The 15179-nt window shown below is 34.5% G+C and overlaps 1 protein-coding gene across 1 annotated transcript; it reads left to right on the top strand.

The window, feature by feature from the left end:
* Positions 1-10762: 10762 nt before the first annotated feature.
* Positions 10763-15171, top strand: eIF1A (eukaryotic translation initiation factor 1A). The gene is made up of 7 exons (XM_080177577.1): positions 10763-10871; positions 11175-11316; positions 11544-11617; positions 12395-12447; positions 13626-13676; positions 14064-14176; positions 14629-15171. Exons 2-7 carry the CDS (start codon positions 11206-11208, stop codon positions 14689-14691), a joined length of 465 nt encoding a protein of 154 aa, XP_080033703.1. The 5' UTR covers positions 10763-10871; positions 11175-11205; the 3' UTR covers positions 14692-15171.
* The last annotated feature ends 8 nt before the right edge of the window (positions 15172-15179 follow it).

The following is a 15179-nucleotide window of genomic DNA, read 5'->3' as shown; positions in this document are numbered from 1 at the left end:
GATTTTTCTCAAAAATTATTTTGCCTCACCAGCGAGTAGCCAGCCTAACTTTTTTTAAGAATCCGCCTCTGTTTGAAGCTTTCAAATTGAAGATGAAATTTTTGGACAATTAATTCTGATTACGCAAAGCTTTCTACTAGGAAAATATACTGTTTACAGCTGACTTTTATCTATGTATGAAATGAAAAAAAAACATGCATTCATAACAAAATGTGTACACAATTTCAACCAATGAGATTAAATGTATGTAATTGTACAGATACGATTCTCCTATTGGCTCAATCAGACATTACCTCTCTTTCTTAGTACCTTTATTTACCAAACATCAGTGGCGTGCAAAGCACTTTGTCTAGGGGGGGGCATTTTGAAGATTTTGTAAAATTTTGCCCCCCCCTAAATCAAAGTGCCCCGGGGGGGCACTTTGCTTTAGGGGGGGGCATTTTGATTATATATACTAATTTTAAATAAGGGCGTTTTAAGGGGTGGAATATTTTGATTATGGGCCTCCTAGTCCTTATCCATTCTTCCCCATCCCTTCCCCCATCCCTATTTCCCATTTATATCCCCCACCTCTTCCCCCCCCCCCCATCTCTTCTCCCCATAAAAACACTCATTTTGGAAATAATTTACCAAAAATTATCCTAATATGAAAAAATGATATTAAATATTTCTTTATTGTTTGACAACAAGGATGACAACATCTTTAAGTAGCAAAGCACAAAAAATCATTAATAAGAATACAGACAAGTAGATTTAAAGAGCATCTGTTGAAATAAATATATATTTTAGGTAGAAAAGTCACAAATCCTTTTTCCTGTATTTTGTGTGATGCAGTCAAAGTAAATTACATACTGGATCCTCGAAACAGCGAGAAATTTAATTTTTTTAAATATTTTAATCCACAAAAAAATTTATCGTACCATAAAAATCAAAGATATAATGAACTGTGTAAAAAATAAAAAAAATTACTTGTCCTTTCATTGTGATAAAAAGCAGAAACCATTTGGAAAGGCGCAAAGCGCAAATTTTTTTCTTCAAATGTGCAGGGAGGGAGGGGTTTTTGGGCTATTTATTACACTAGTCCCCAATATTTCATAGCAGAAACCATTTGGAAGGGCGCGAAGCGCAAATTTTTTTCTTCAAATATGCAGGGAGGGAGGGGTTTTTGGGCTATTTATTACACTAGTCCCCAATATTTCATAGCAGAAACCATTTGGAAGGGCGCGAAGCGCAAATTTTTTTCTTCAAATATGCAGGGAGGGAGGGGTTTTTGGGCTATTTATTACACTAGTCCCCAATATTTCATAGCAGAAACCATTTGGAAGGGCGCGAAGCACAAATTTTTTTCTTCAAATATGCAGGGAGGGAGGGGTTTTTTATCTATTACACTAGTCCCCAATATTTCATAGCAGAAACCATTTAGAAGGGCGCGAAGCGCAAATTTTGTTCTTCAAATATGCAGGGAGGGAGGGGTTTTTGGGCTATTTTTAACACTAGTCCCCAATATTTCATAGCAGAAACCATTTGGAAGGGCGCGAAGCGCAAATTTTTTTCTTCAAATATGCAGGGAGGGAGGGTTTTTTGGGCTATTTATTACACTAGTCCCCAATATTTCATATAAAAGGGGGGGGGGAAAATGTGGTGACTCGTGCCACGACATACCAGCAATTTTATTTTGGGTGCTACTCCCTTAGTTTTAGAGATAATTGGGTGAAATCTTTTGGGCTGGGTCACTAATTACCCCAACTAGAGGTATCTTTCAAAAAAAACGGCGGCGGGTCCGCCGCTCCCGCCGTTCGCCGCCATTTTCCGCCGCCGCCAAAAAATTTTTTTTTATTGCATTTCTCGCCGAATTAGGCAATTTGGAATCATTTGAGACCATGTTATTTTTTTCAAAAATTTTTCCCCTTATAACCAACCCTGCGGGGGGACTTAGTCATTTTTTTCAAATTCTCGTTTATCAAGGTATATCTTAAATTCAGTGCCTCTCCTAAGCTTTTAAAGATATTGAGACAAAACCTTTTGAGGTAGATCAGTAAAAAATATTTGAATAAAAAATGGCGGCGGTACCGCCGCTCCCGCCGTCCACCGCCAATTTCCGCCGCCGCCGCCAAAATTTTTTTTATTGCATTTCTCGCTGAATTAGGCAATTTGGAATCATTTGAGACCATGTTATTTTTTTCAAAAATTTTTCCCCTTATAACCAACCCTGCGGGGGGACTTCGTCATTTTTTTCAAATTCTCGTTTATCAAGGTATATCTTAAATTCAGTGCCTCTGCTAAGCTTTTAAAGATATTGAGACAAAACCTTTTGAGGTAGATCAGTAAAAAATATTTGAATAAAAAATGGCGGCGGTACCGCCGCTCCCGCCGTCCACCGCCAATTTCCGCCGCCGCCGCCAAAAATTTTTTTATTGCATTTCTCGCCGAATTAGGCAATTTGGAATCATTTGAGACCATGTTATTTTTTTCAAAAATTTTTCCCCTTATAACCAACCCTGCGGGGGGACTTCGTCATTTTTTTCAAATTCTCGTTTATTAAGGTATATCTTAAATTCAGTGCCTCTCCTAAGCTTTTAAAGATATTGAGACAAAACATTTTGAGGTAGATCAGTAAAAAATATTTGAATAAAAAATGGCGGCGGTACCGCCGCTCCCGCCGTCCACCGCCATTTTCCGCTGCCGCCGCCAAAAATTTTTTTATTGCTTTTCTCGCCGAATTAGGCAATTTGGAATCATTTGAGACCATATTATTTTTTTCAAAAATTTTTCCCCTTACAAGCCGTCCTGTGGGCGGCGGAAAATGGCGGTGGATGGCGGGAGCGGTGGTACCGCCGCCATTTTTTATTCAAATATTTTTTTGCTGATCTACCTCAAAAGATTTTAAATATCTTTAAAAGCACAGGAGAAGCACTGAATTTAAGATATACCTTGATAAACGAGAATTTGAAAAAAATGACTAAGTCCCCCCGCAGGGTTGGTTATAAGGGGAAAAATTTTTGAAAAAAATAACATGGTCTCAAATGATTCCAAATTGCCTAATTCGGCGAGAAATGCAATAAAAAAAAAATTTTTGGCGGCGAACGGCGAGAGCGGCGGACCCGCCGCCGTTTTTTTTGAAAGATACCTCTAGTTGGGGTAATTAGTGACCCAGCCCAAAAGATTTCACCCAATTATCTCTAAAACTAAGGGAGTAGCACCCAAAATAAAATTGCTGGTATGTCGTGGCACGAGTCACCACATTTCCCCCCCCCCCTTTTCTTATTCGTTGGCTCAACAACTTTGGGGACTTTAATGGAATTTTGATTGGTTGGTTAATTAAGTCGAGTTTCCATACATTTCATCCACTAATTGTAATCTATATAAGGGGTAATTTTGTGTATCATCATTGGGGATGTACAAAATTTCTTTGGTAAAAAGTTTATATTATACAAAATAAAATACTTCCTATAACCTGGTTTGTTATGTTCAGTGAAAAAAGATTATAACCTAATTTCTACACTAATTAAAAAATTTGGTAAGGTTAAATGAATAGTAACTGTCTGTTTGGTGCGAAGCGCCAAAATTTTTTTTTTGGAGTATTTCTTGATCTTTTTTTTTTGGAAACTGGGATAGTTTTTGCTTTTTGTACACAGCTATCCTCAACAGTTTAGCGGATTTATAACCAACACGCTCCAAGCGGTCAATGGATCCTAAAAATAGACATACTTGTTGAATCATACCTGGTTTTACCTAAATTATACCTGCTCCTTCTTCGGGACTATAGGCTTTTAAAGATTTTCACTTAAATTACCCTATTATTTGACTTAAAAATAGCGTTCGACAAGACATCCTGTCGAGCTGTTTACACGTTTTATTACAAAAAAGGAGTCATTTGCATTTAATATATTGATAAAATTGTTAACAGCGTTTGCTAAAACCATTATTTACAGTGTTTGTTTTTATACAAAATTACCATTCAAATATTAGAATGTTAATTCATACATTCACAAAACTTACTACTTAACATTATAAGATTACTAATTGGTCAACCTGATCCTCTAGGTAAGGCGGGGGAGGAGGAAAATAGCCTAAAATAACTAAAAAAAAATTTATTGTGCTTTCTTGAAAAGTACAACCTAACAACTTTTCAGATCTTAAGCTTTATAAAACAAACTGGCTAATGTGAAGGAAACAAAGTTGCGGTTTTCGTTATATTTTCACATTAGCTTTTATCCTATTTCTAGCTCCTGCTGGTGCTCTAACCCGGCGGGGCCAATTGCCTAACCTTGCGGGGCAATCGCCTAACCTAACCTAATATAACCTTTCAAAAGCTACTGTTAAAATACGACGAAACCCGCAACTTCGTTTCCTTTACATGACCCAAAAAAACTTACTACTTTATAAAGTAGGATTGGTGACATTATGACTACAGTTTTAAGCTGAAATAGATATCAAAACAAAATATGAAATGTAATTAGTAAATTACAGGGCAGTAAGAAAAAAATATCATCAGAAAATGATCTAGTGTACGTTTAATTTTCCAGCTAGTCAAGAATAGCGGTTCCTAAAAAATAATTATATTGCCTAAGATTACAGTATAATATACTAACATGAATTTAGGATCAAATTTTTTTATTGGCACAAATGTAAAATGTATTTTATACTTATTCTATTTTTTAAAGTTTTAAGGTTTTTTTTGTTTGTAGCTAGCTTAAGATTTCAATAACTAATGATTTGATTGAATTCTCGAAATAATGGAAAATTTAAATCGGTCTCAGAATGGTTTTAGGCTATTTTTCTGCCTTTTCCTTCCATTTTGAATACAAATCCCCTGGATGTTAAAGGGCAACCATATGTTTATTTATAGTAATAAAAGACATGTAACAATTTATGGAAAACAAAAGTAGCAGCATGTTTACCACAGGATGATTTTTATTTTTTGAGGAATAAAAGTAGTGCTTAGTTTAACCCACTAACCTCTGTTCGCGCGTTTTTTTGGGCTGTGAACTACAATCTAATACATATTTAATATTATTTCATAAATCTAAAGACTGTTGACCTGCTGTTTGTATACTTACTGATAACTGCATCAAATATTTTTGGTATATAACGCCCAACACCTTTTATCAAGAGATAAAAATGATAATTGTGAAACTTGACAAGAAATTTATCTTTTGCATACCGATTTTCAACAGTATGCTATAATTAATAGCAAAGAAATTTACAATCATCTTAAAGATTAACTGTATTTTTATCTTGAGGAAAAGTTATAGGCTAGAGTACTAACCTATATATTATAATTGGATTTTTACTCCAGGCATAATATAAGAAAGTGGATGGTAGAAATATGATCATGCAGCTTATTTGACTTCAAATTAAGTTAGCAGAGTATACTTAACATAAATTCATCTATGTGTTTTAAGTTTTTAATAGCGAAAATATTACCTAATTGGGGTGGGTTTATCTTTTAATTTCAAAATCCGCGCGCTTGTCATGGGAGCTCTACCGTTCACTGTTAGATATTCATTTAAGTAACATTCAACAGACAACCAACACTTTGTCTGAGAAGGGAAAGGGGACATTGGGCTGTAGCAAAAGTTTTATAATAGTGTTTTCTTATTTGTTTGCTTACAACTTTGGAGACTTTTATTAAGTTTTGATTGATTGGTATTTAAGTTGAGTTTCCAAGCTTTTCAACCACTAAGTGTTAGCTAAATAAGGGGTAAATTTGTGTATCATCATTGGGGATTTACATCACTTTATAAGTCATTGTCTTATCCCTTTAGATTCCTGTCTCCCTACTCTAACTATTTATGCCGCGCACCTAATATAGTAACAGTAGGAACAATTTTTAACTTCTTTAATTGTACCGCAAACCTATCACATCCCCAACGAAGAGCGGATGCGCTACATGACGAGCCATAGTTGCGGGTTAGTAGCAGAACTACTTTATAATTCATCTTGTCTGTCAGTCCATAACAATATGGTAAAATTTAATTTTAACCAATACTATTTCAGATAGATAAGTCAATTTTTGTATCCCTTAACAAAAAGTAACAGCATACAACGAACTTACTTTGTCTGTCAGTCTGTTGGTCATGCTACATTTTTTATATTTATATTTAAGGGTTTCTCGGTTTTCTTATATATTCTCCTATCATTTTTTTCTTTTATTTCTATTTCCTATTTATTATGACAACTTAACTGATCATTTACTTTATAATTTACTTTGTCCCACCATTATATTTACGTTTTTCTTGAGGTTAACCTTGTTAAACCTTATATTAGATAAAATTACTTTAGTCTTAATACTATACCTCTATCATTAACTTAGTTTTTACTTATCCCCTCAACACTTTTCTTATTTTCTCGTCAACTCTTTCATATGGTTTTAATTTCATGAAATATGGATAGAATCGGCAGAGGGAACCAATAACAATTATATCGGTTAAATTTAAATCTAATAAAAGACATTTGGATGGCCTTAAAAGAAAATAATAACATCTTTTTTGTATTAAAACTTATAAACAGCGACAGGATGTCTTGTCGAACGCTATTTTTAAGTCAAATAATAGGGTAATTTAAGTGAAAATCTTTAAAAGCCTATAGTCCCGAAGAAGGAGCAGGTATAATTTATGTAAAACCAGGTATGATTCAGCAAGTTTGTCTATTTTTAGGATCCATTGACCGCTTGGAGCGTGTTGGTTATAAATCCGCTAAACTGTTGAGGATAGCTGTGTGTAGGGTAGGGGGCAAAAAGGGGCATTTTTGTTGACAAGGGGGGGGCAAAATGGGGCATTTTTTAACATTTAGGGGGGGGCAGGGGGGGCGGTTGCTAGGGGGGGGGCAGGGGGGGGGCGTTTTGGTCGCTAGAGGGGGGCGATTGCCCCAAATGCCCCCTTCGGTTCGCACGCCACTGCCAAACATATCTTAGGAGTGAAGTAACTCAATAATACACTCAAGACTTGTCCCTTACTACATCTACTAGTAGAGTAGCAAAGTAAGATTTAAACTATTACTGATGTCAGTTAATGCTGTCATGTTAGAATTGTCCTGGACTGTTTGGCAAAATAATAATGTTTTTAAAATGTAACAAACTAATTTTTGATAACATTTTCTTTTGGTTTAAATTTAATTTAGATCAGAAAAAAACTTTCTCTTTGGTAAATTTGTATTATTATTCAGGGATCTAAAGGATAGACAATGGCTATCCAATTCCACAATGATGATACAAAATTATGCCTTTTGTAACTGATATAAATGTCAGGAAGGGTGATTAGTGAGTGAGAGGGCAGTCAATTGATGTTATGCACATGGATGCAAGACAGACAGACAATATTGGAATGACCTGAGTGACCGACCTCTACATTCAATCCAAGAAAGCGCGCCAGTTCAATCGAAAATAATCTCCCACAAATTCTCTCGGTGCATATTTTTTCCCTTTGTGTTCCAATATGGGATGTTTTGTCAAGTAACTTTTTGACCAACTACAATTCTAGATTTTAGAGACTGTGTAACAACTTTTTCATAATTTTTATTATTTTTAATCGAATAGAAAACTTATTCTACTTCCATCGATTCGAATAATGTTTAAATTCGAAAAAAGGCGTTTTTTTATTTAGTTTGGAAAATATTTTTAAAAAGTTGACTGCCCTGTATTCGCCAGCATGGCAGACATTTTCCACACACTCCAGAAATATGTCGCCAGATCAAAAATTTACCGGCCAAAAGTATCTTTTCAATAATTGTACAGAAATGTATGTTTTTTCTTCGAATATTTCAATTTTTATGGTTTTTTTAAAGGAAAAAAGTATTAAAATATAATTAATGTAGAAAGCCTAGATCCCCATTAAAATTAATGAATCAACGTAAAACGTAAAGGAATAAACCAATTATTATATCGGTCAATATAGTATATATAATTGTTAATTATACATTTAAAAATCCTTTTTAATTTAGACTGATAATTTTGTATGATTGACCATCTGGATGTAATAAATCTATTGTAAATAGATTTTAGACCTAAAATGGCGTCAACAAAAATATTATTCTGGGAACATGTTTAGTCCATTCCTTTCAACTGATCGGCATGAGTCTCAAAAGTTGACTCATTTTTTCATCATTTTTTGACATGTTTTTTGTTATATAGTGTTTTCTTTGTATTTAGTGACTAATTATTCCATTTCCTTAAGTTTTACTATTAAATTGTTATTATTTTATGTTGTCTGCGTTAATTTTGTGTAACTGTAAGATAATTTTTTTTTCTATTGAAAGAATATTTAGAAGGTGGTTTTATGCCATTTTCGCTTGTTTTCGAATTCCTATGCTTATTAAATATCTATTACATGTTACTTTTGCAAGAATTTGAGTTTGGCCGTATACTATTTTTTGGGCTAACAGCTGGCTTTTGTAGCACATGGAACATTGAAATCAGGGATAAGACCATGGGCATTAAAATGTTTTAGTACCCAACATCTATGACAACAAAGTTACCATTTTGTATACTAAAATCTTTAAAAGTACCCAAAATTTTCTGCCTAAGAATTACTTAGATAACGTCGTATTGAGAGATTTTGGGTACCATGCAGTGTAACTCTGCACTGTCTAAAATCCATTCAATGCTCAAACCTCAAATTACTCCAGTTTATTTCTAATGAATGAATGTAGAACATGTCACACTCTGAAATTATGTCAGTGGTAAAATTGTCAATTTAGGTTGCTATCTTCCCCGTCATTCATTGGTCAATAGCAGAGAGGTGGGGATGGGGGAGGATCTTATTTGAGTCCGCTACAAAACACATTTTATTGTACAACTTGATAAGCTGCTGCAAGATCCAATTAATAATGAATCTTTTATCTAATACCTTTATGTTTCAGAGTTTGGTAAAATATCGCGGCTAATATGTCCGTATAAAATTTGCCAGGATGCTTATCAAAGTGAAGACCCTCACTGGTGAGTACACTTTATCGGATCTAGTGTAATTCATGGTAAAATGTTCCCGGGAACGATTATCTGATTAAAGCCATGTATGTTAAAAGCTGCCAGCTGTCAAACGGTGGAACCGTACATGTTATGCCTAAACATCACATTATTAGCTGGATCAGGGAAATCTTGACTGAAGAAAAAATACGTCTTATTTCGCATGAACATATGCGCTGCGAGAAAACTGTATTATTGAGTAATGGCAACCTATTCCAGAGCTGGTATTAAAGCTAAATTTTAGTAAACAAATGTCGTTCAGTTTATAATCTTTTTTTTCTTATAAAGTATGAAAATTTTTGAAATCGAAAAAAATATCTTGAAGAGGATAACGCCATTTATTTTTAAAACTATCCCCGGAGCTGGAGCCGCTTTGAAAATAATGGCTCCGGCAAACTATGACATCTCCACAACACTGACGGGAGCTATTTAAAAGTTTTCCTTAAATGAATAACTTAACCGGTTCAGTGGTTAGCGAGATCTAAGCGGACATACAAATAAATACATAGATAGATACACAAACTTATTTATTTTTAGGCAAAGAAATCGAAATTGATATTGAGCCCACAGACAAGGTTGAGCGTATAAAGGAACGTGTTGAAGAGAAGGAAGGTATTCCTCCACCACAACAGAGACTCATCTTTTCTGGTAAGTTTGTAAGGGAAACAGATTTTTATTATAGATGTATAGGTATACATACAACTTCCTCCCTTCATTTTTCAAAGACCTTTTTCGTCTCTTTCTAAATTATTTTCTGCTACTTGGCTGTGTTAATAATAATATAAGGGACACAATTGGTTGATTTTTAATGACCCAATAGGAAGGTTGCACAAGACGGTTGCGATGGGGAGATACAGTTATTTGTTATTTAACCCTTTCTCCCTCTAGTGTTTTACTCGTCAGGGACAAAATTAATATAGCTCCTTTCGAATGATTAATTTTTCTCCTATGCGGACAAAAAAAAATTATGCTGATTTTAGGGATAAAATCATTTTAGCTGAATGTCCTTTTTTTCTCTTGTGTAGGTAAGTATTAAAAGTGAATTGAATTTATAGACTTTAGAATGGCTTGCTTTTGTTGAATTAGCCTATAATTCATATTAAATACCTAAGTTTTTTGTCATAAAATAGTAAAGGATTTTATTTTAAAGTTTTTCAAGATTTACACGCGTCATCACTAAGTAGGCTGGCTCGAGATCATGTATATTATTTACTAGTATTTCTCATGAATTTTAGGTAAGCAGATGAACGACGAGAAAACTGCTGCTGACTACAAAGTTCAAGGCGGTTCTGTTCTTCATTTGGTTCTTGCTCTCAGGTCTGTATGATACAAAGTTGATTACATCCAAATATCAAAGCTTGTCATACCATAAAATCGGACAAACGTAACATTAACAAATACACCTAAAGTAGCAACGCATTTATCATTCAAGTCTTGACGAAAAATCTGTAATCTATCTAATCTATCCATATCCAAAAAGTCAAACCGCATGCTTATATGGACCTAGTTACATTTTTAAGACTAAATTCTTTTTTTTAAAATTATACCTTATAAACTAAGGAATGTAAATAAATCAAGTGAATAGGATTATTATACCATTACAAATATTGGACAGTCATAGGGACTCTCTGGTAATGATAAGAGTTCCTACAATTTTTAAGAAGTATGAATCTGTTACACAAAACATCATGAAAAATTTAACAATGTTCTATAGTGTGCATTTTTATTTGAGTATTGCATCCTATTACAAGTGGATGATGCTCTTGGATTCTCTAGAATATCATCTCACAGCCCTATCTATTTTAGAGGAGGTCAGTAAGAAGAAATAAAAATTCAATTCTGAAAACAAACCAATCCAGTTTATTAACGTGAATTTAAACTACAAGTGCTACGGCAGTCAAGTTTTAAGGTAATTTTTTTGTGTGTCTCAGTGTGGTTCTTAACTTTTCTCTTAATGGGATATATTTGATCACAAATCAGCAAAGTAAAAACTTCAATAAATGTTAGCGAATGGTCGAACAAATCTTTAGACAGACAGTGGAGATAAAGATATTTTTTTTTTAAATTGGGGTTGATATTTTTGGGGTGGGGGGGATTATTCCTTTACCTTCCCACCCTCATACATACTTAGGGAAGCCTTTGGCAGCAATCTAAGTTGCAAATAATACCTACCTTCTTATGTTAGACATAATAACAAAGATTTCATTTTCAGGTTTTAACAGTTAGAAGAAAACTAGTGCACCATGCCCAAGAATAAGGGAAAGGGAGGAAAGAACAGGAGGAGGGGAAAGAACGAGAATGAAGGGCTGAAGAGAGAGCTTGTATTCAAGGAGGACGGACAAGAATATGCCCAGGTAAGCTTCGCAGAGCAGGGAGGGGACATTGGACTGTAAATTACTTGTACTCAAAGTTGTATTAACACGTTATCTTATTTGTATTTGGTTCCATAATATTAGTATTCAAACATTATTTCAACATAATGTCATTAAGCAAGGTTTGGTTCAGAGACGTACAAAAATATGATATCTCAGTTTATTCCGTCCTCTAGACTATCCGAGGCTAACTTAGTATCTATATATAGGTGACCAAAATGTTGGGCAATGGCCGTCTGGAGGCCATGTGCTTTGATGGAACCAAGCGTCTCTGTCATATCAGGTAGATTTTCCTTTTTTTTAGTAGCGCAGGTCCTATGTAATCCTTTATGTATGTCCGTCATTTAGTCAATAAGATCCGCTGCTATTAAATACAGACATCTAAAATTCAAAGTTAAGATTCCTAATGTATGTGTGCATTTAGTCAATACATTGTAGCCGTCTTTCTTAGAATAAACTAAAAATAATTCATCGTGCATTTATTTTAAAATTTTTAAGGCTTTTATCATTTTCATATCATTTGGATAATAAACATTTAGATATATGAACCCCCCCTATGGTAATGTCTTTTCGTTGCCGTGTTTTATATTAATGTAATGAAACACTATTTTTGCTAGGTATAAATATAATTCCATGCGAACCAAGGGGTCCATTAAATGGATTTCAAAGGGGGGAGGCGGATGTGCCACTTTTTGAAACCAAAACTAAAAGTCAAAGGAACTCAACTAAAAAAAGAGTTACAGGTCTGAGATTTTGCATGGCAGTTGCTTTTTAAGGTTACAATATGGAACAGTGAAGAAACGGCGGCGCAACCGCCGAAAACCGCCGAGAAATTGCAAAAAAAAATCGGCGGGAAACGGCGGTTTTCGGCGGTTGCGCCGCCGTTTCTTCACAGTTCCATATTGTACCCCTATAAAGCAACTGTCATGCAAAATCTCAGACCTGTAACTCTTTTTTAGTTGAGTTCCTTTGTTAACTTTTAGTTTTGGTTTCAAAAAGTGGCACATCCGCCTCCTTCCTTTCAATGGATAAAAAAACTTAATTTTTTCATTATTTGCAGAGGAAAGCTGAGAAAGAAGGTCTGGATCAATCAGTCTGACATCATTCTCATTGGTAAATACATTTCCAGTATACTGTATGGCATCGCAACCTATTGATATCCGCTGGATTAGAATTTAGAACCGATTGATACCAGCTTTTATTTAGTTTCATGCTAGTAAAGCAATGGATATAGAATACGTGGATATATTGACTAGGGATGGGAATCCGTCGAATTTTTGGGCCGGATTCGGATTCCGGATTCTGAAGGAATCCGTCAAAAAAAGTGACGGATTCTTGCGGATTCCGGATTCTTATTTTTGGCGGATTCCGGATTCGGATTCCGGATTCTAGCAGTATTTTCAAAGGCCGTCCGTCACAGAGGGATAGCTTTTTTCGTTAATTTATCACTATGTTACTTGGTTGAAGCCTTGATTTGTTTAAAGTGTTGACTTCCAGCATAACTAAAACATTTACATTACATTACTATTAGTAATTATTAGAATTTGTTATGTAGAAAAAAATTTAAGTGCTACGTATGTCCTAAAAATGTGCTTGGTATTTTCTAACCTATTTAAATTAAATTTAGGAACACAGTAATAGTGTCTGACTGATTATGACGTAACAAAAAAATTAGCCAATGAGAGGCCGTTATTGACCAATGGTAAAATTTATAGTGGCCTCTCATTGGCTAATTTTTTTTGTTACGTCATAATCAGTCAGACACTATTACTGTGTTCAAATTTAGCCTACCAATTTAGAATCCGGAATCCGCTATAAAAAACGGATTCCGGATCCGGATTCAAATTCGAAAATTGGGCGGATTCCGGATTCGGATTCCGGATCCGGATTCCCATCACTAATATTGACAGTGTAAAATTTGTCGTCAATTTAGGTAGCTAAAATGGGCTTCATTTTTGGTCCGTTTCATCATCCAGCAGGAGTTGAGGGGATGGGGTGGATGGAGGGTATCGTTATTTTATGTAGCTGCGAGTCTAGACTGTCTTTAGTGTTAATTGATATGTTGCACCATATTTTCATGATCTCTAATAAAGTGATACTACTGGCTGGATTAAATAATGTTACCCTTCCATCTCCGTCATCCCATCCCATCCCCTCCCGTTCTACTGGGAAGAGGAACTGACCTAAAAATTACCTAGGTTCTTATGAGCAACCATAATTTTCTTCGGTGAATATATCCACGTATTTTATGTCCAATTTAGTTTTCTATATAATATTTTTTATGTGTTCAGGTCTTCGAGACTTCCAGGACGCCAAGGCTGACGTTATTCTCAAGTATTCAGGTACTTTTTGTTGCATCAATAAACAGGTTTTTTTTTACTATTATGGTAAGTCTACACACACTCTAAAATTACCAAATTGTTATTTGTGGGCTAATTGTGAATTAAGGTGAAATAGGATATTAGAAGACGCTAAAAAGTGCTGTTGCTATTTAGGCGATAAGACATAGCAGCAGTAGGAACGAGCTGGTTCTTACAGTATACTAGGACTTAGATTATAAAATGGCTTAAAATCTTTCCAGTACCTATGCAAATCTTACTTAAAATGAAGAATTCAATTTGCTTTTTGGTTTTTTAAGATCCTTTTAACAATTAAAAGGTACTAGGTACTTGATACTAGAATAAATCGTTATTGCTGCGTTCCAAACATTTTAAATTTATTATTTTCAGCTGACGAGGCGAGAAATCTGAAGTCCTACGGCGAGTTCCCCGAGAGCGTCAAGATCAATGAAATTGTCGACCTCGGCGCCGGTGAAATGGACGATGATATCGAGTTCGACGAGGTGAGTTTAGTTTTGTGCTTTTTGCTACGCCCCTACAGGCACTTGAGGGAGGAGGGATATATTGAACATCCAATTTTAGTATTTTAACAAAAGGGGAAGTTGCACGAAATGCAATTTAGTGATTTGCATATTTTTTCCTGTTCAATAGTTTGAAATGAAATCGCAAGGGAAGGTTATAAAAAAAACGTAAAGAAGAAAAAAGTGTAAGCTCCTTAACTAATATACCTAGTTGTTTTCATGTGACGAAAAAGATATTTGCGGGGAGTGTTGATCTTAGAATAACCTTTAAGCTGTTTTCTTAAATAACCTTTGCGGGCTATTGTGTATCGGTTGAAATGAAAATAACCTATTATTTAGCATTGATCTGAATGATTATGCCTATTAAATTAATTCTAAATCAGTTGTCTAAATAAATTGATTTTCAATTTTTTAATACTTCAATTTTATTTCAGGTCGGCAGCAGCGATGAGAGTGGTTCTGACGACAATCTCGCCGATGATATTGATGGCATTTAAATTATAGAGTAGCTACGCTACCAATAAACAACACACTTGTAGCCATTGATATAGATATACCTATGTCGTTTGATTGGCAGCTCACAACACCTTTTGCCCGTCAAAAGACATTTAAGTACTAAGTTATTATAAAAATCATTTTTTTAGCTTTTTATTCTAACTTAATATTTCTCACCTAAAACTGTCGAAATTCTTGTTCGTTCTTTCTTAATATTTTGTAAAAAGAAATTGTGAAGCAATTTTAAAATTATTTATTCCCAAATATTACTTATTAATAAATCATATATCTATAATAGAATAAACTAAAATTCATTGTTTAAACTGCTATGACAAACAAACATTTAATATTAAATAATGTAAAAAAAATAATTTTCCCTACGTCAATTTGTGCTGCATAAATGTGATGTATTGGATTTTTAAAAATGCGATTTAATTTAATTTTTGTGTTATTTCCGGAATAAATGCTTCTTTTCTTATTAATTTGACTT

This window comes from Acartia tonsa, chromosome 11 (genome assembly GCF_053477335.1).
Source record: "Acartia tonsa isolate MP-2025a chromosome 11, ASM5347733v1, whole genome shotgun sequence".
Taxonomy (NCBI): domain Eukaryota; kingdom Metazoa; phylum Arthropoda; class Copepoda; order Calanoida; family Acartiidae; genus Acartia; species Acartia tonsa.
Note: the sequence above shows the minus strand (reverse complement) of the source record. Positions and strands in the feature narration are given on the sequence as shown.